The sequence below is a fragment of the Tachyglossus aculeatus genome, chromosome 21 (assembly GCF_015852505.1).
Source record: "Tachyglossus aculeatus isolate mTacAcu1 chromosome 21, mTacAcu1.pri, whole genome shotgun sequence".
NCBI classification, from domain to species: Eukaryota; Metazoa; Chordata; class Mammalia; order Monotremata; family Tachyglossidae; genus Tachyglossus; species Tachyglossus aculeatus.
Genome location: NC_052086.1, coordinates 41,670,492 through 41,692,140, shown reverse-complemented (window position 1 = coordinate 41,692,140; position 21,649 = coordinate 41,670,492). Strand labels below are relative to the sequence as shown.

At 46.5% G+C, this 21,649-nt stretch overlaps 1 protein-coding gene across 1 annotated transcript in view; it reads right to left on the bottom strand.

Moving 5' to 3' along the window:
• Positions 1-290: 290 nt before the first annotated feature.
• FBXO21 (F-box protein 21) overlaps positions 291-21,649 on the bottom strand; it is a 74,408-nt gene continuing 53,049 nt past the window's right edge. The window contains exons 10-13 of the mRNA XM_038762757.1: positions 10,228-10,360; positions 6,261-6,451; positions 3,931-4,088; positions 291-452 (exon numbers count right to left, since the gene is read on the bottom strand). Of these exons, the coding sequence (XP_038618685.1) occupies positions 292-452; positions 3,931-4,088; positions 6,261-6,451; positions 10,228-10,360 (643 nt within the window). The 3' untranslated portion in view covers position 291. The remainder of the gene's footprint in view (positions 453-3,930; positions 4,089-6,260; positions 6,452-10,227; positions 10,361-21,649) is intronic.

Genomic DNA, 21,649 nt, shown 5'->3' with positions numbered 1-21,649 from the left:
TTTTCCAGATGAGGGAACTGAGGCCCAGAGAAGCGACTTGCCCATAGTCGCCCAGCTGACAAGGGGAGGAGCCGGGATTCGAACCCACGACCTGGGACTCCAAAGCCCGGGCTCTTTCCGCTGAGGCACGCTGGCCTTCTTCGTGGCGGTGGGCCCACCGGACGCTTCCCACCTTGACGTCGCCGACTTGGACTTCCCCCGGCGCCTAGTCCAGTGCCCCGCACACGGTAAGCGCTCAATAAGTGGGATCGATTGATCGGGGCCGCCCCCCCCCCCGCCCCCCGCCCCGCGTCAGTCGTCGGGGCCCCGCGGGGCCTCGAACTCCGCGTCCTCGGGGTAGCGGGCGGCCAGCTCCGCGTTGGCCAGGTAGCGGGTGCCGGTGAACTCGGAGAAGTAGCGGCCGATGTCCGGGTGGGAGATCTCCCGGGGCTCCAAGGTGGATTCCAGGTTCTCTGTGGGGTTGGAAGGGGAGCGGCCGGCGTTATTCCCGGGGGGGGGGGGGGGGGGGGGGGGCAACTTTAGCCCTGCTTTCCCGGCGCTCCGGGGGCGGGCGGTGGTCAGTCGGCGTGAATTTATTAATAAATCAATAAATATATCAATTAATAATACGATATTATAATAACATATTATATGTAATATATGATAATAATATAATGATAATATATTGTTACATGCAACAATCTATCATAATAATATAACACGCAACATACAATAATATAATGCAAAGTATAGTAGAATAATAGCAATGAATAATAAACATTATATTATAACATTAATAAATATCGTTCACAATTATAAATAATTGATAAATTTATTCCTTGATAAATAAATACTGCACACAGTGAGCGCTCAATAAATACGACTGACTGATCGATTAGTAAAAATATATTATAATAATAAATAATATATTACATATCTTGAAATAATATTAATAGATATTATTCATGATTGTAAATACTCATTAAATGAATTTATTTATTAATAAATAAATACTGCACACAGTAAGTGCTCAATACGATTGATCGATCGATTAGTAAAAATATATTATAATAATGAATAATATATCACATATCATAAAATAATATTAATAGATATTATTCATAATTATAAATACTTAATAAATTGATTTTTTATCAATAAATACTGCACACAGTAAGCGCTCAATAAATATGATTGATCGATTAGTAAAAATATATAATACATAATAAATAACATTATATATAAAATAATATTAATAAATATTATTCATAATTATAAATAATTAACAAATCAATTTATTCATTAATAAATACTGCACACAGTAAGTGCTCAATAAATACAATTGATTGATTGATTGACTAATAATAATGACGGTCTTCATTACGCACTTACTATGTGCGAAGCACTGTTCTAAGCAGGTTGTTCCACGGGGGGCTCACGGTCTTCACCCCCATTTTACAGATGAGGCCCACAGAATAATAATGATAATGGTGTTTGGTAAGCGCTTATTATGTGCCAAGCACTGTTCTAAGCACTGGGGGGGATACAAGGAGATCAGGTTGTCCCACGGGGGGCTCACGGTCTTTATCCCCATTTTACAGATGAGGGAACTGAGGCACAGAGAATAATAACAACAACGGTGTTTGGTAAGTGCTTATTATAATAATAATAATGGCATTTATTAAGCGCTTACTATGTGCCAAGCACTGTTCTAAGCGCTGCGGGGGACACAAGGGGATCAGGTTGTCCCACGTGGGGCTCACGGTCTTCATCCCCATTTTATAGATGAGGGAACTGAGGACCACAGAATAATAATAATAATAATAATAATAATGGCGTTTGGTAAGCGTTTATTATGTGCCAAGCACTGTTCTAAGTGCTGCAGGGGACACAAGGTGATCAGGTTGTCCCACGTGGGGCTCACGGTTTTCATCCCCATTTTACAGATGAGGGCGCTGAGGCCCACGGAATAAGAGTAGTAATAATAATAATAATGGTGTTTGGTAAGTGCTTACTATGTGAGAAGCACTGTTCTGAGCACTGGGGGGATACAAGGTGATCAGGTTGTCCCACGGGGGGCTCACAGTCTTCACCCCCATTTTCCAGATGAGGGAACTGAGGCCCAGAGACGTGAAGTGACTTGCTCAAAGTCACACAGCTGACAGTTGGCAGAGCGGGGATCCGAACCAATCAATCAATCAGTCGTATTTACTGTGTGCAGGGCACTGTACTAAGCGCTTGGGAAGTACAAGTCGGCGTCACACAGAGACGGTCCCGACCCAACGACTTCCGACGGCTCTTTCCACTGAGCCACGCTGCAGAGAGGTGAAGTGACTTGCCCAGAGTCACCCAGCTGACAATCAATCAATCAATCAATCGTATTTACTGAGCGCTTACTGTGTGCAGAGCACTGTACTAAGCGCTTGGGAAGTACAAGTCGGCGACAGGCAGAGACGGTCCCGACCCAACGACTTCCGACGGCTCTTTCCACTGAGCCACGCTGCAGAGAGGTGAAGTGACTTATAATAATAATAATAATGATGGCATTTATTAAGCGCTTACTATGTGCAAAGCACTGTTCTAAGCGCTGGGAGGATACAAAGTGATGAGGTTGTCCCACGTGGGGCTCACAGTCTTCATCCCCATTTTACAGATGAGGGAACTGAGGCCCAGAGAAGTGAAGTGACTTGCCCAAAGTCACACAGCTGACAAGTGGCCGAGCCGGGATTTGAACCCATGACCTCTGACTCCAAAGCCCGGGCTCTTTCCCACTGAGCCACGCTGCTTCTCTAGCTCCCCAGGGTCACCTAGCTGACAATCAATCAATCAATCGTATTTATTGAGCGCTTACTGTGTGCAGAGCACTGTACTAAGCGCTTGGGAAGTCCAAGCTGGCAACATATAGAGACGGTCCCTACCCAACAGCGGGCACTGACTTCAGTCATCAATCAATCAATCAATCAATCGTATTTATTGAGCGCTTACTGTGTGCAGAGCACTGTACTAAGCGCTTGGGAAGTCCAAGCTGGCAACATATAGAGACGGTCCCTACCCAACAACGGGCACTGACTTCAGTCATCAATCAATCAATCAATCAATCGTATTTATTGAGCGCTTACTGTGTGCAGAGCACTGTACTAAGCGCTTGGGAAGTCCAAGTTGGCAACATATAGAGACGGTCCCTACCCAACAACAGGCACTGACTTCAGTCATCAATCAATCGTATTTATTGAGTGCTTACTGTGTGCAGGGCACTGTACTAAGCGCTTGGGAAGTCCAAGTTGGCAACCTATAGAGACGGTCCCTACCCAACAAAGGGCACTGACTTCAGTCATCAATCAATCAATCAATCAATCATATTTATTGAGCGCTTACTGTGTGCAGAGCACTGTACTAAGTGCTTGGGAAGTCCAAGTTGGCAACCTATAGAGACGGTCCCTACCCAACAACGGGCACTGACTTCAGTCATCAATCAATCAATCAATCGTATTTATTGAGCGCTTACTGTGTGCAGAGCACTGTACTAAGCGCTTGGGAAGTCCAAGTTGGCAACCTACAGAGACGGTCCCTACCCAACAAAGGGCACTGACTTCAGTCATCAATCAATCAATCGTATTGATTGAGCGCTTACTGTGTGCAGGGCACTGGACTAAGCGCTTGGGAAGTCCAAGCTGGCAACCTATAGAGACGGTCCCTACCCAACAACGGGCACTGACTTCAGTCATCAATCAATCAATCAATCAATCGCATTTATTGAGCGCTTACTGTGTGCAGGGCACTGTACTAAGCGCTTGGGAAGTCCAAGTTGGCAACCTATAGAGACGGTCCCTACCCAACAGTGGGTTCACGGTCTAACAGTTGGCGGAGCCGGGATTGGAGCTCCCCAAGCGCTCCCTCCGTCCAGTGGAAGTTCCTCCCCCCGTAGGCGCTCAGTAAATAGGCGGGACGTACCTTGGGCGGCGTACCGGCACGATCCGTCCTCCACGAGGACGTTGTAGAAGGGCTGGCGGTGGCCGTGCGGCAGGCTGTGGACGTTCATGTTTCGGATCCACTCGTGGCCCATCGCGCAGGTGGGGTCCCAGCCGTAGATGACGCAGTTGTAGCCGTACCTGGGGCCGGGAATCAGGGGTCGGACCCCCGGCCCGGGAAGCAATCAATCAATCAATCAATCAATCGTATTTATTGAGCGCTTACCGTGTGCAGAGCACTGGACTAAGCGCTTGGGAAGTCCAGGTTGGCAACATCTAGAGACGGTCCCTACCCAACAGTGGGCTCACAGTCTAAAAGGGGGAGACGGAGAACAAAACCAAACATATTAACAAAATAAAATAAATAGAATAGATATGTACAAGTAGAATAAATAGAGTAATCAATTAATCAATCGTATTTATTGAGCGCTTACTGTGTGCAGAGCACTGTACTAAGCGCTTGGGAAGTCCAAGTTGGCAACATCTAGAGACGGTCCCTACCCAACAGTGGGCTCACAGTCTAAAAGGGGGAGACGGAGAACAAAACCAAACATACTAACAAAATAAAATCAATAGAATAGGTATGTACAAGTAAAATAAATGAACAGAGTAATCAATCAATCAGTCAATCAATCAATTGTATTTATTGAGCGCTTACTGTGTGCAGAGCACTGGACTAAGTGCTTGGGAAGTACAAGTTGGCAACATCTAGAGACGGTCCCTACCCAACAGCGGGCTCACAGTCTAAAAGGGGGAGACGGAGAACAAAACCAAACATATTAACAAAATAAAATAAATAGAATAGACATGTACAAGTAAAATAAATAAATAGAGTAATCAATCAATCAATCGTATTTATTGAGCGCTTACTGTGTGCAGAGCACTGTACTAAGCGCTTGGGAAGTACAAGTTGGCAACGTACAGGGACGGTCCCTACCCAACAGTGGGCTCACAGTCTAAAAGGGGGAGACGGAGAACAAAACTAAACATACCAACAAAATAAAATAAATAGAGTAGATATGTACAAGTATAATAAATAAATAAATAGAGTAATAAATCTGTACATACATATATCCATATATACAGGTGCTGTGGGGAAGGGAAGGAGGTAAGGCAGGGGGGATGGAGAGGGGGAAGCGGGAGGGACAGAAGCAGCGGGGCTCGGGGGCAGGAACCCGGGAGTCAGAGGGCGCGGGTTTGCATCCTGGCTCCGACACGTGTCGCCTGGGTGACCCTGGACAAGTCACTTCTCTGGGCCTCAGTTCCCTCAGCGGGAAAATGGGGATGAAAAGTGTGAGCCCCCCGCGGGACAACCTGATCACCTTGTATCTCCCCCAGCGCTTAAAACAGTACTTGGCACACAGTAAGCGCTTATCAATTACCAACGTTATTATGATTATTCTCTGTGCCTCAGTTCCCTTAGCTGGAAAATGGGGATTAAAAGTGTGAGCCCCATGTGGGACAACCTGATTACCCTGTATCTACCCCAGCGCTTAGAACAGTGCTTGGCACATAGTAAGCTCTTAAACACTCCCCCTTCTAGACAGTGAGCCCACTGTTGGGTAGGGACCGTCTCTATATGTTGCCAACTTGGACTTTCCAAGCGCTTAGTACAGTGCTCCGCACACAGTAAGCGCTCAATAAATACGACCGAATGAATGAATGAAATACCACAATTATTATTATTATTATTATTCTAATCCTGACCCCAAGCGGAGGCAAGTACTGAGCGCTTCGGAGAGTAGAGGAGCAGCGTGGCTTAGGGGTAACGGCACGGGCTTCGGAGTCACAGGTTATGGGCTGATAATAATAATGATGGCATTTGTACTTCCCAAGCGCTTAGTACAGTGCTCTGCACATAGTAAGCGCTCAGTAAATATGATTGATTGATTTGTTAAGTGCTTACTACGTGCCAAGCACTGTTCTAAGCGCTGGGGAGGTTTCGCCGTGATCAGGTTGTCCCCCGGGGCGCTCACAGTTTTCCTCCCCATTTTCCGGATGAGGTCGCTGAGGCCCAGAGAAGTGAAGTGACTGGCCCAAAGTCACCCAGCTGACAGTTGGCGGAGCCAGGATTTGAACCCACGACCTCCGACTCCCAAGCCCGGGCTCTTGACACACAGTAAGCGCTTAACCAATACCATCATTACTACTATCATTACCCCAGCACTTGGAACAGTGCGGGACACGTACTAAGCGCTTAACAAATACCATCATCATCAATCGTACTTATTGAGCGCTTACTATGTGCAGACCATGATTATTATACTATTATTATTATTATTATGATGATCATCATCAGCCAACGGCGCTCACCTCTTGTGCTTCATGATGCGGCCGACCGGGTAGCAGACGTCTTGGTGCTTGGGGCCCGAGCGCAGCTTCACCTCCAAGCCCACCTCTTCCTTGCGGCGCTCAATATGCTCCAGCGTATGTTGCACCAAGTAGCCCACCGCCCCGTGCTGAGACGGGTCCAGGGTCTGGATATGCTGCAGGATATCCAGGACCTCCGCGACGGACCAAAAAAACCCAAAAATGACAGTTTTTCTAAGCGCTTACTACGTGTCGGGCACTGGACTTTTAGACTGTGAGCCCAATGTTGGGTAGGGACTGTATATGTTGCCAATTTGTACTCCCCAAGCGCTTAGTACAGTGCTCTGCACATAGAAAGCGCTCAATAAATATGATTGATTGATTGATTGGACTGGACGACTCACAGCCATGGGGATACCCTTTCTTCTCACCCGGTATTTGTTAAGCGCTTCCTATGTTCATTCAATCGTATTTATTGAGCGCTTACTGTGTGCAGAGCACTGGACTAAGCGCTTGGGAAGTACTATGTGTCATGCACTGGCTCAGCGGAAAGAGCCCGGGCTTGGGAGTCGGAGGTCGTGGGTTCTAATCCTGGCTCGGCCACTTAATAATAATAATAACGAAGGCATTTGTTAAGCGCTTACTGTGTGCAAAGCACTGTTCTAAGCGCTGGGGAGGATACAAGGGGACCAGATTGTCCCCCGTGGGGCTCACGGTCTTCACCCCCATTTTCCAGATGAGGGAACTGAGGCCCAGAGAAGGTCATGGGTTTGAACCCCGGCTCCACCAATTGTCAGCTGTGGGATTTTGGGTAAATCACCTGACTTCTCTGGGCCTCAGTTACCTCATCTGTAAAATGGGGATTAAGACTGTGAGCCCCATGTGGGACACCTGATCACCTTGTAACCTCCCCAGCGCTTAGAACACAGTGCTCTGCACATAGTAAGCACTTAATAAATGCCATCATTATTTTTATTATTATCCAGCGCTTAGAACAGTGTTCTGCACATAGTAAGCACTTAATAAATGCCATCATTATTATTATTATTATCCAGTGCTTAGAACAGTGCTTTGCACATAGTAAGCACTTAATAAATGCCATCATTATTATTATTAAGTGAAGTGACTTGCCCAAAGTCACCCAGCTGACAAGTGGCGGAGCCAGGATTCGAACCCATGACCTCTGACTCCAAAGCCCGGGCTCCTTCCACTGAGCCACGCTGCACGCAGATCCTCTGATTTCCAGGCCCAGGCTATTTCTATCAGGTCGCGCTGCTTTTCCAGGAAAAATACTCAGAGGGCGGGATGATTGAACGTCAGTAATAATAATGATGATAATAATAATAATGATGGCATTTATTAAGCGCTTACTATGTGCCAAGCACTGTTCTAAGCGCTGGGGAGGTTACAAGGTGATGAGGTTGTCCCACGGGGGGCTCGCAGTCTTCATCCCCATTTTCCAGATGAGGGAACTGAGGCCCAGAGAAGTGAAGGGACTTGCCCAAAGTCACCCAGCTGACAATTGGTGGAGCTGGGATTTGAACCCATGACCTCTGACTCCAAAGCCCGGGCTCTTGCCCCTGAGCCACGCTGCTTCTCTAAGGATGAAGATGAAGGAACTGAGGCCCAGAGAAATGAAATGACTTGCCCGAGGTCAAACAGCAGGCGAGCGGCAGAGCCGGGATTAGAACCCAGGTCCCGTGACTCCCAATCCGGGGCTCCAGCCACTAGGCCACACTGCTTCTCTCCCATTCCATTTATCCCATTCCAGGGCCTGGCGTCCAACGGATGCTTAACAATTCCCATTGAAAAAAATGAAAAAGTTCCTTACAATCAAACTCGGCGGCCATTACCTCCTCCTTAATAATCAATCAATCAATCAATCGTATTTATTGAGCGCTTTCTGTGCGCCGAGCACTGTACTAAGCGCTTGGGAAGTCCAAGCTGGCAACATCTAGAGACGGTCCCTACCCAACAGTGGGCTCACAGTCTAGAAGACTTAATAATAATTATGGTATTTATTAAGCCCTTACTAATGGACTCTGACTTTCTGCGGGGTGAAAGAAACACAGCTTGTCATCGAGACTGAAATCTAGAAATCCGTGGCCAGGGCCTGGGCTTGGGAGTCAGAGGTCATGGGTTCGAATCCCGGCTCCGCGACTGGTCAGCTGTGTGACCTTGGGCGAGTCACTTCACTTCTCTGGGTTGTCCCCCGTGGGGCTCACCGTCTTCACCGCCCATTTTGCAGATGAGGTCACTGAGGCCCAGAGAAGTGAAGTGACTCGCTCACAGTCACACAGCTGACAGGTGGTGCAGCCGGGATGCTTAGAACAGTGCCTTGCACATAGTAAGCGCTTAACAAATACCATCATTATTATTATTCTCTGGGCCTCAGTTACCTCATCTGGAAAACGGGGATGAAGACCGTGAGCCCCACGTGGGACAACCTGATGACCTTGTATCTACCCCAGCGCTTAGAACAGTGCTTGGCACATAGTAAGCGCTTAACAAACGCCACTATTATTACTGTTATTGTCTGCTGTGTGACCTTGGGCAAGTCACTCCACTTCTCTGGGCCTCAGTGACCTCATCCGTAAAATGGGGATGAGCCCCACGTGGGACAACCTGATCACCTTGTACCTACCCGGGTGCTTAGAACAGTGCTTGGCACATAGTAAGCGCTTAACAAATGCCACTGTTATTATTGTTATCGTCCGCTGTGTGACCTTGGGCAAGTCACTCCACTTCTCTGGGCCTCAGTGACCTCATCCGTAAAATGGGGATGAGCCCCACGTGGGACAACCTGATGACCTCGTATCTACCCCAGCGCTTACAACAGTGCTTGGCACACAGTAAGCGCTTAACAAATGCCATTATTATTATTGCTATTGTCCGGTGTGTGACCTTGGGCAAGTCACTCCACTTCTCTGGGCCTCAGTGACCTCATCCATAAAATGGGGATGAGCCCCACGTGGGACAACCTGATGACCTTGTATCTACCCCGGTGCTTAGAACAGTGCTTGGTACATAGTAAGCGCTCAACAAATACCATCATCATTATTGAGAAGCAGCGTGGCTCAGTGGAAAGAGCACAGAAAGACCACGGAAAGAGCAGGGACTTTGGAGCCAGCGGTCATGGGTTCGAATCCCAGCTCTGCCAATTGTCAGCTGTGTGACTTTGGGCAAGTCACTTCACTTCTCCGTGCCTCAGTTCCCTCATCTGTACATTGGGGATGAAGACTGTGAGCCTCCTGTGGGACAACCTGATCTCCTTGTAACCTCCTCAGCGCTTAGAACAGTGCTTTGCACATAGTAAGCGCTTAATAAATGCCATAATTATTATTATTATTATTATTCTTCTGTAAAACTCATCCTCTAGACCGTAAGCTCGTTGTGGGCAAGAAATGCGTCCGTTTATTGTTTTATTGTAGTCTCCCAAGCGCTTAGAATAGTGAGAAGCAGCGTGGCTCAGTGGAAAGAGCCTGGGCTTTGGAGTCAGAGGTCATGGGTTCAAATCCCGGCTCCGCCAATTGTCAGCTGTGTGACTTTGGGCAAGTCACTTCACTTCTCTGGGCCTCAGTTCCCTCATCTGGAAAATGGGGATTACGGCTGTGAGCCCCATGAGGGACAACCTGATCACCTTGTAACCTCCCCAGCGCTTAGAACAGTGCTTTGCACATAGTAAGCGCTTAATAAATGCCATTATTATTATTATTATTATTAATAGTGCTCTGCCTCCAGGAAGCGCTCCATAAATACGACTGTTTTGTTTTGTTGTCTGTCTCCCCGCTTCTAGACCGTGAGCCCGTTGTTGGGGAGGGAGGGTCTCTATTTGTGGCCGAAATGTACTTTCCAGGGGCTTAGTACGGTGCCCGGCACACAGTAAGCGCTCAATAAATACAACTGAGTGAAACTGAATCAATGAACGAACGGACTCGGGCGATTAGAAAAGGGAAAACCGACGAGATACCTTTTCCGGCCAGATGCCCAAGTGGAAGTAGAGCCGGGCCTGGAGAAGAAGGTGCTGCACGTGATCCGGATACATGGCCAGATACAGATCCAAGGAGTCTCTCAAGAGTTGGTATGATTGATCGGTCCTTTCCCTGCCAGGAAAAGAAAACGGAGAAAACACGGTACTGTTGTAAGAACGGTCCTGATGCCACCCGAACCAGCTGGTAACGCTGAATGGTCCTTTCCCTACCAAGAAAACGGAAAAAAAACGGTCCCACGGTCATCATGCCACTCAAACTATTTCCATCTGTTAACATCCGCGCTTTAAGAACAGTGCTTGGCACATATAAGTGCTTAACAAACACCATCATCATCATTATTATTATTATTGACCCGTCCCCTCCCCACCAGGAAAAGAAAACGGAAAAAACGGTGCCCTCGTAAAAGCAGACTTGATGCCATCCAAGCCACTACCAGCTGGTAATGCTGAATGGTTCTTTGCCTACCAGGAAAAGAAAACGGAAAAAAATGATGCCAAGGTAAGTAGAACAATCTTCATGCCGCTCAAACCATTTCCATCTGGTAACATCAGCGCTTAGAACAGTGCTTGGCACATAGTAAGTGCTTAACAAATACCATCATCATCATTATGATTATTATTGACCCGTCCCCTCCCCACCAGGAAAAGAAAATGGAAAAAACGATGCCCTTGTAAGAACAGTCTTGATGCCATCCAAGCCACTACCAGCTGGTAATGCTGAATGGTTCTTTCCCTATCAGGAAAAGAAAATGGAAAAAAATGATGCCAAGGTAAGTAGAACAATCTTCATGCCACTCAAACTATTTCCATCTGGTAAATCAGCACTTAGAACAGTGCTGGGCACATAGCTAGTGCTTAGCAATTATTATTATTATTATTATTATTATTGTTATTATTATTATTATTATTATTGACCCATTCTCTCCCCACCAGGAAAAGAAAACGGAAACAATGGTGCCCTCGTAAAACCAAACTTGATGCCACCCAAACCACTACTAGCTGGTAATGCTGAATGGTTCTTTCCCTACCAGGAAAAGAAAATGGAAAAAAATGACGCCAAGGTAAGCAGAACAATCTTCTGTGCCACTCAAACCATTTCCATTTGGTAACATCAGCGCTTAGAACAGTGCTTGGCACATACTAAGTGCTTAACAAACACCATCATCATCACTATTATAATTATTGAGCCGTCGTCTCCCCACCAGGAAGAGAAAATGGAAAAAACGGTGCCCTCATAAGAACAGTGTTGATGCCATCCAAGCCACTACCAGCTGGTAATGCTGAATGGTTCTTTCCCTATCAGGAAAAGAAAACGGAAAAAAATGATGCCAAGGTAAGTAGAACAATCTTCATGCCACTCAAACTATTTCCATCTGGTAAATCAGCACTTGGACAGTGCTTGGACATAGTAAGTGCTTAGCAAATACCATTATTATTATTGACCCATCCTCTCCCTACCAGGAAAAGAAAACAGAAAATACAGTGCCCTCGTAAGAGCAGTCTTGATGCCATCCAAGCCACTACCAGCTGGTAATGCTGAATGGTTCTTTCCCTATCAGGAAAAGAAAACGGAAAAGAAATGATGCCAAGGTAAGTAGAACAATCTTCATGCCACTCAAACTATTTCCATCTGGTAACATCAGCGCTTAGAACAGTGCTTGGAACATAGTAAGTGCTTAACAGATACCATTATTTTTATTATTGACCCATCCTCTCCATACCAGGAAAAGAAAATGGAAAAAAAACGGTGCAATCGTAAGAGCAGTCTTGATGCCATCCAAATCATTACCAGCTGGTAATGCTGAATGGTTCTTTCCCTATTAGGAAAACAAAATGAAAAAAAATGATGCCAAGGTAAGCAGAACAATTTTCTGTGCCACTCAAACTATTTCCATCTGGCAACATCAGCGCTTAGAACAGTGCTTGGCCACAGTAAGTGCTTAACAAATACCATCATTATTATTATTATTGACCCGTCCCCTCCCCACCAGGAAAAGAAAATGGAAAAAATGGTGCCCTCGTAAGAACAGTCTTGATGCCATCCAAACCACTACCAGCTGGTTATGCTGAATGGTTCTTTCCCTGTCAGGAAAAGAAAACGGAAAAAAATGACGCCAAGATAAGTAGAACAATCTTCATGCCACTCAAACTATTTCCATCTGGTAACATCAGTGCTTAGAACAGTGCTTGGCACATAGTAAGTGCTTAACAGATACCATTATTGTTATTATTGACCCATCCTCCCCCTACCAGGAAAAGAAAACGGAAAAAAACGGTGCAATAGTAAGAGCAGTCTTGATGCCATCCAAATCATTACCAGCTGGTAATGCTAAATGGTTTTTTCCCTGTCAGGAAAAGAAAACTGAAAAAAATGATGCCAAGGTAAGTAGAACAATCGTCTGTGTCAGTCAAACCATTTCTATCTGGTAACATCAGCGCTTTGAACAGTGCATGGCACATAGTAAGTGCTTAACAAATACCATTATTGTTATTATTGGTCGACCCATCCTCTCCCTACCAGGAAAAGAAAATGGAAAAAAACGGCACAATCGTAAGAGCAGTCTTGATGCCACCCAAACCACTACCAGCTGGTAATGCTGAATAGTTCTTTGCCTACCAGGAAAAGAAACTGGAAAAAAATGATGCCAAGGTAAGCAGAACAATCTTCTGTGTCACTCAAACCATTTCCATCGGGTAACATCAGTGCTTTGAACAGTGCTTGGCCACAGTAAGTGCTTCACAAATACCATTATTATTATTATTATTATTATTAACCCATCCTCTCCCTACCAGGAAAAGAAAACGGAAAAACACGGTGCCATTGTAAGAGCAGTCTTGATGCCATCCAAACCACTACCAGCTGGTAATGCTGAATGGTTCTTTCCCTATCAGGAAAAGAAACTGGAAAAAAATGATGCCAAGGTAAGCAGAACAATCTTCTGTGCCACTCAAACCATCTCCATCTGGTAACATCAGCGCTTTGAACAGTGCTTGGCCACAGTAAGTGCTTCACAAATACCATCATTATTATTATTGACCCATCCTCTCCATACCAGGAAAAGAAAACGGAAAAAAAACGGTGCCATCGTAAGAGCAGCCTTGATGCCATCCAAACCACTACCAGCTGGTAATGCTGAATGGTTCTTTCCCTATCAGGAAAAGAAAACAGAAAAAAATGATGCCAAGGTAGGTAGAACAATCGTCTGTGCCACTCAAACCATTTCCATCTGGTAACATCAGCGCTTAGAACAGTGCCTGGCACATAGTAAGTGCTTAACAGATACCATTATTATTATTATTGACCCATCCTCTCCCTACCAGGAAAAGAAAACGGAAAAAACGGTGCCCTCGTAAGAGCAGTCTTGATGCCGTTCAAATCGCTACCAACTGGTAACACTGACCAGTCGTTTCCCTACCAGGAAAACGGAAAAATCGGTGCCACCGTAAGAGGAGTCTTGACGCCCTCCAAACCCACTATCATCTGGTAAGACTGATTCTCTAAATCAGAAAAGAAATCAGAAAAACAGAAAAAACTTGCCATTGCAAGTAGATCAGTCTTGATACAGCCGAAACCACTGCTAATGATAATAATTGCGGTATTTGTTAAGCACTTACTATGTGCCGGGCACTGCGTTAAGCGCCGGTGTGGATACAAGTAAATCGGGTCGGAGGCAGTTCCTGTCCTGTGCGGGGCTCACAATCTCCATCCCCATTTCACAGATGAGGGAACTGAGGTCCAGAGTAATAATAATAATAATAAAGGTGGTATATGTTAAGCGCTTACTATGTGCCAAGCACTGTTCTAAGCACTGAGGTAGGTACAAGGAAATCAGGTTGTCCCACGTGGGGCTCACAAGTCTTCATCCCCATTTTACGGATGAGGTAACTGAGGCTCAGAGAAGTTAAGTGACTTGCCCAAGGTCACATAGCAGACATGTGGTGGAGTCGGGATTCAAACCCAGGGCCTCTGACTCCAAAGCCCGTGCTCTTTCCACTGAGCCACCCTGCAGTGCTTTGCGCATAGGAAGCGCTTAACAAATGCCATTATTATTATCATTAATATCATTACGAGGACACCATTTTTTTCTGTTTCTCTGGAAGGGAGAGGGTGTGTCAGTGTTACCAGAGGGTACAGAATAATAATAATAATGATGATGGCATTTATTAAGCGCTTACTATGCGCAAAGCACTTTTCTAAGCGCTGGGGAGGTTACAGGGTGATCAGGTTGTCCCATGGTGGGGGCTCGCAGTCTTCATCCCCATTTTCCAGATGAGGGAACTGATGCCCAGAGAAGTGAAGTGACTTGCCCGAAGTCACCCAGCTGACAGTTGGCGGAGCCAGGATTTGAACCCATGACCGCTGACTCCAAAGCCCGGGCTCTTTCCACTGAGCCCCGCTGCTTCTCAGCGTGCCCAGGCTGAAAACCTGGTCCCTTTGAGAGCAAGTAGCTGAGCCAAGGGGGCCCTAGGATGTTTGACGGGAAAGAGCTCCACGGAGCCTGCCCCTCTGAAATAAAAATAATGATGCTATTTGTTAAACGCTTATTATGACAGCAGATCCTGGGATTTATTTCCTTTTATTTTTGGGCAGCAGATGATAGTGGTTTAGAATAATAATAATAATGGCATTTGTTAAGCGCTTACTATGCGCAGAGCACTGTTCTAAGCACTGGGGGGGGGTTACAAGGTGATCAAGTTGTCCCACGTGGGGCTCACAGTGGGACAAATAACAAATAATACTAATAACAAATACCAAATTTATTATTATTACAGTTCCTGGCACATAATAAGCGCTTACACAAATACCATAATTATTATTGCTGAGCACCTACTACTCATAAGCGCTTAGTACTGTGCTCTGCACACAGTAAGCGCTCAGTACGACTGAATGAATAAGCAGCGCGGCTCAGTGGAAAGAGCCCGGGCTTCGGAGTCAGTGGTCGTGGGTTCAAATCCCGGCTCCGTCGCTTGGCAGCTGGGTGACCTTGGGCAAGTCAGTTCACTTCTATGGGCCTTGGTTCCCTCATCTGGAAAATGGGGATGAAGACTGGGAGCCCCCCGTGGGACAACCTGATCACCCTGGAACCTCCCCTGCGCTTAGAACCGTGCTTTGCACATTGTAAGTGCTTAACAAATACCAAATTTATTATTACTGAGCACCTACTACTCATAAGCGCTTAGTACAGTGCTCTGCACACAGTAAGCCCTCAATAAATACGATTGAATGAATAAGCAGCGGGGCTCAGTGGAAAGAGCCCGGGCTTTGGAGTCAGCGGTCCTGGGTTCAAATCCCGGCTCTGTCACTTGTCAGCTGTGTGACTCTGGGCAAGTCACTTCACTTCTCTGGGCCTCTGGAAAAGGGGGATGAAGACTGTGAGCCCCCCGTGGGACAACCCAATCACCTTGTAACCTCCCCAGTGCTTAGAACAGTGCTTTGCACTTAGTAAGTGCTTAATAAATGCCACTATTATTATTATTATTATTACTATTATCTATATTCGGTTAAAAAAACTAAAATAAATGTATGAAGGAATAATCAAGTAGGGATAGGATGGGTGCTTGGATTAACATGGTCACAGTTTGGATCCCTTCTAGACTGTGAGCCCGCTGTTGGGTTGGGACCGTATATGTTGCCAACTTGGACTTCCCAAGCGCTTAGTACAGTGCTCTGCACTTGGTAAGCGCTCAATAAATACGATTGATTGATTGATTGATTTAGGCCAAAGGGATTATGTGGGGTGGCAGTGACGGGGCTGACCTGTGTGAGTGACAACACTCTTACTCAACGCAATCTTGCAGCGCTGAACCGACAAAGCCTTTCGAAACGGAGGCATTTTGGACTCGCTGTTGGGTAACGCCAACGGAATCGGGGCGGGAGGGTGTTTCCCAAGTAGCCGGTGCCGGGGGAGACGGGGGGCCGCGTTGGCTCGGGCTACATTGGCACAGACTTTGCCCCCCGGGAGCCTCGCAGCAAGCAGCGTGGCTCAGTGGAAAGAGCCCGGGCTCGGGAGTCCGAGGTCGTGGGTTCCAATCCCGGCTCCGCCACTTGTCGGCTGTGTGACCTTGGGCAACCCACTTCACTTCTCTGGGCCTCAGTGGCCTCGTCTGTAAAATGGGGATGAAGACTGGGAGCCCCACGTGGGACAACCTGATCACCTTGTATCCCCCCCGCCAAAACTGTGCTTTGCTTGTAGTAAGCACTTAACAAATACCATTATTATTATTATTATTATTATTATCTGGGCCTCAGTTCCCTCATCTGTAAAATGGGGATGAAGACTACGAGCCCCACGTGGGACAACCTGATCACCTTGTATCCCCCCCCCCACAGAACTGTGCTTCGCTTGTAGTAAGCACTTAACAAATACCATTATTATTATTATTATTATCTGGGCCTCAGTCCCCTCATCTGTAAAATGGGGATGAAGACTGTGAGCCCCACGTGGGACAACCTGATCACCTTGTATCCCCCCCAGAACAGTGCTTCGCTTGTAGTAAGCACTTAACAAATACCATTATTATTATTATTATTATTATTATTATTATTATAATTATCTGGGCCTCAGTTCCCTCATCTGTAAAATGGGGATGAAGACTGTGAGCCCCACGTGAGACAACCTGATTACCTTGTATCCCACCCAGAACAGTACTTCGCTTGTAGTAAGCACTTAACAAATACCATTATTATTATTATTATTATTATTATTATTATTATTATTATCTGTGCCTCAGTTCCCTCATCTGTAAAATGGGGATGAAGACTGAGACCCCCCCCCGTGGACAACCTGATCACCTTGTATCCCCCCAGAACAGTGCTTTGCTTGTAGTAAGCACTTAACAAATATCATTATTATTATTATTATTATTATCTGTGCCTCAGTTTCCTCATCTGTAAAATGGGGATTAAGACTGTGAGCCCCACATGGGACAACCTGATCACCTTGTATCCCCCCCAGCTCTTAGACTAGTGCTTCGCTCATAGTAAGCGCTTAACAAATACCACCATTATTATTATTGTTATCTGGGCCTCAGTTCCCTCATCTGTAAAATGGGGATTAAGACTGTGAGTCCCCCGTGGGACAACCTGATCACCTTGTATTCATTCAATCATTCAATCGTATTTATTGAGCGCTTACTGTGTGCAGAGCACTGTACTAAGCGCTTGGGAAGTCCAAGTTGGCAACATCTAGAGATGGTCCCTACCCAACAGTGGGCTCACAGTCTAGAAGGGGGAGACGGACAACAAAACCAAACATACTAACAAAATAAAATAAATAGAACAGATATGTACAAGATAAGTAGAGTAATAAATTCAATCGTATTTATTGAGCGCTTACTGTGTGCAGAGCACTGTACTAAGCGCTTGGGAAGTACAAGTTGGCAACATTTGTTACGTGCTTACTATGTGCCAGGCGCTGTATTAAGCGCTGGGGTGGACACAGTCCCTTTCCCCCCCTGGGGCTCACGGTCTCGGTCTCTATTTTGCAGATGAGATATCAGAGGCCCAGAGAATAATAATAATAATAATAATGATGGTATTTGTTAAGCGCTTACTATGTGCCAAGCACTGTTCTAAGCACTGGGCAGGTTACAAGGTGATCAGGTTGTCCCACTGGGGGGCTCGCAGTTTTACTCCCCATTTTGCAGATGAGGTCACTGAGGCCCAGAGAAGTGAAGCGTCTTGCCCAAAGTCACCCAGCTGACAGTTGGCGGAGCCGGGATTTGAACCCACAACGTCCGACTCCAAAGCCCGGGCTCTTTCCACTGAGCCGCACTGCTTCATCCTCAGCGGTCAGATTGGAAACGGTCCCGGTCCCACACGGGCCTCCCAGTCAATCAATCAATCAATCAGCCGTATTTATTGAGCGCTTACTGTGTGCAGAGCACTGTACTAAGCGCTTGGGAAGTCCAAGTTGGCAACATCTAGAGACGGTCCCTACCCAACAGTGGGCTCACAGTCTCAGTGCCCGTTTTCCAAATGAGGTAACTGAGGCCCTGGGAAGTGAAGTGACCGGCCCAAGGTCACACAGCAGGACCCGGATTAGAACCCATGACCTTCCGACGCCCTGGCCTGGGCTCTATCCACTAGGCCATGCTGCAGGGAACGTGTCCACCAACTCTGTTGCCCTGGACTCTCCCAAGTGCTTAGTACAGTGCTCTGCACACAGTAAGCGCTCAATAAATACTGCTGACTGATTGACTAATTAATCAAGGAGCAGCGTGGCTCAGTGGAAAGAGCGCAGGCTTGGGAGTCAGAGGTCCTGGGTTCAAATCCCGGCTCCGCCAACTGTCAGCTGTGTGACTTTGGGCAAGTCACTTCACTTCTCTGGGCCTCAGTTCCCTCATCTGGAAAATGGGGATTAAGATTGTGAGCCCCCCGTGGGACAACCTGATCATGTTGTAACCTCCCCAGCACTTAGAACAGTGCTTTGCACATAGTAAGTGCTTAATAAATGCCGTTAAAAAAAAAAGTCACTTCACTTCTCTGGGCCTCAGTTACCTCATCTAGAAAATGGGGATTAAGACTTGTGAGCCCCCCATGGGACAACCTGATCACCTTGTAACCTCCCCAGCGCTTAGAACAGTGCTTTGCACATAGTAAGCGCTTAATGACATTATTATTACTATTAATACTATTACTATTGAGAAGCAGCGTGGCTCAGCGGAAAGAGCCCGGGCTTTGGAGTCAGAGGTCAGGGGTTCAAATCCCGCCTCCGCCAATTGTCAGCTGTGTGACTTTGGGCAAGTCACTTCACTTCTCTGTGCCTCAGTTACCACCCCTGGAAAATGGGGATTAAGACTGTGAGCCCCCGGTGGGACAACCTGATCCCCTTGTAACCTCCCCAGCGCTTAGAACAGTGCTTTGCACATAGTAAGTGCTTAATAAATGCCATTATTATTATTATTATTATTATTTATAATTAAAAGCATGAAAACACAGGGGGACGGTTCTAGAAAATAAAAAGGCAAGCACTTGTCGTGGTTCAAGTATCGGGAGAGCAGCATGGCCTAATGGTTACAGCCTGGGCCTGGGATTCGGAAGGTTCTGGGTTCTAATCTCCGCTCTGCCACTCATCTGCTGTGTGACCCTGGGCAAGTTGCTTCCTTTCCCAGGGTCTCAGTTACCTCATTTGGAAAATGGGCACTAAGACTGTGAGGCCCGCTGTGGGACGGGGACTGTTTCCAACCTGACCGCGCTGCATCTCCCCACCAGCGCTTAGTACAGTACCTGGCACAGAGTAAGCACTTGGCACGTACCATTTTTTTAAAAAAAAAATACTGCAGCTTCCTGAAAATTTTGTGGCAGATGAAAGACAGCCACGTGATCCCGAGACAGCTCTTTCGACGTTCCTAAAGGACAAGACATTTCCACGGCTCTAAAAAATTCCAGGAAAAGCCAATGACCACTTGGCAATGATCCGGACTGGGTATTTTACTTCAGGGGGACGAAAAGCCGCTTAGAGAAGTAACGAGGATTAGGAGATAGATCTCGGGACTGAGAGTCGGAAGGACCTGGGTTCTAATCCCGGCTCCACCACACCTCTGCTGCTGTGTGGCCCTGGGCAAGGGGCTTAACTTCTCTGAGCCTCAGTGACCTCATCTGTAAAATGGGGATGAAGACTGTGAGCCCCACGTGGGGCAACCTGAAGACCCTGCAACTACCCCAGTGCTTAGAGTCCTAGCTCGGGCAGTGGCTAGCGAGGGGCAGGCCGTCGGCTACAGGGCAAAAATCCCCCGTGTTGGGCAGCGGCGGCCCGGGAAAGAGTCGAGGGCGGGGACTCGAGTTGACTGTGTGGAAGGAGGCGATGGTAATAATAATAATAATAATAATAATAATAATCAATCAATCGTATTTATTGAGCGCTTACTATGTGCAGAGCACTGTACTAGTATATATATAGTATATATATAGTATATAATAGTATTTATTAAGTGCTTACTATGTGCAAAGCACTGTTCTCTGTGCTCTGCACACAGTAAGCGCTCAATAAATACGACTGATTGATGGATTGACTGATTGTTCTAAGCACTGGGGAGGTTACAAGGTGATCAGGTTGTCCCACGGGGGGCTCACAAGTCTTAATCTTCATTTTATCAATCAATCAATCATATTTATTGAGTGCTTACTGTGTGCAGAGCACCGTACTAAGCGCGTGGGAAGTACAAGTTGGCAACATATAGAGACGGTCCCTACCCAACTGTGGGCTCACAGTCTAGAAGACCTCATTTTCCAGATGAGGGAACTGAGGCCCGGAGAAGTGAAGTGACTTGCCCAGAGTCACACAGCTGACAATTGCCGGGGCTGGGATTTGAACCCATGACCTCTGACGCCCAAGCCCGGGCTCTTGCCGCTGAGCCACGCGGCTTCTCCTAACCCGCTTCCCGATTTTTCCCCAAGAAAACTCACCGGATGCAGTACCGGAACGATTTCAGCGGGAGAGTGGGGCATTCTGGGAGAAAGATAATCGTAATAAAATGGCAATAACGACGGCATTTGTTCAGCGCTTACTATGTGCCAAGCACTGTTCTAAGCACTGGTGGAGATACAAGGTCATAATTGTAATAATAATGATGGTATCTGTTCCCACTGTTCCTAGACTGTGAGCCCACTGTTGGGTAGGGACTGGCTCTATATGTTGCCAACTTGTACTTCCAAAGCGCTTAGTACAGTGCTCTGCACACAGTAAGCGCTCAATATGATTGAATGAATGAATGAAAGCACTGGTGGAGATACAAGGTCATAATCATAATAATAATGATGGCATCTGTTCCCACTGTTTCTAGACTGTGAGCCCACTGTTGGGTAGGGACCGTCTCTAGATGTTGCCAACTTGGACTTCCCAAGCGCTTAGTACAGTGCTCTGCACACAGTAAGCGCTCAATATATACGACTGACTGACTGAATGAATGAAAGCACTGGTGGAGATACAAGGTCATAATCATAATAATCATAATAATAATGATGGCATCTGTTCCCACTGTTTCTAGACCGTGAGCCCACTGTTGGGTAGGGACCGTCTCTAGATTTTGCCAACTTGGACTTCCCAAGCGCTTAGTCCAGTGCTCTGCACACAGTAAGCGCTCAATATATACGACTGACTGAATGAATGAATGAAAGCACTGGTGGAGATACAAGGTCATAATCATAATAATCATAATAATAATGATGGCATCTGTTCCCACTGTTTCTAGACTGTGAGCCCGCTGTTGGGTAGGGACCGTCTCTAGATGTTGCCATCTTGGACTTCCCAAGCGCTTAGTACAGTGCTCTGCACACAGTAAGTGCTCAATAAATATGACTGAATGAATGAAAGCACTGGTGGAGATACAAGGTCATAATCATAATAACAACAATGGCATCTGTTAAGTACTTACTATGTGCCAAGCACTGTTCTAAGCA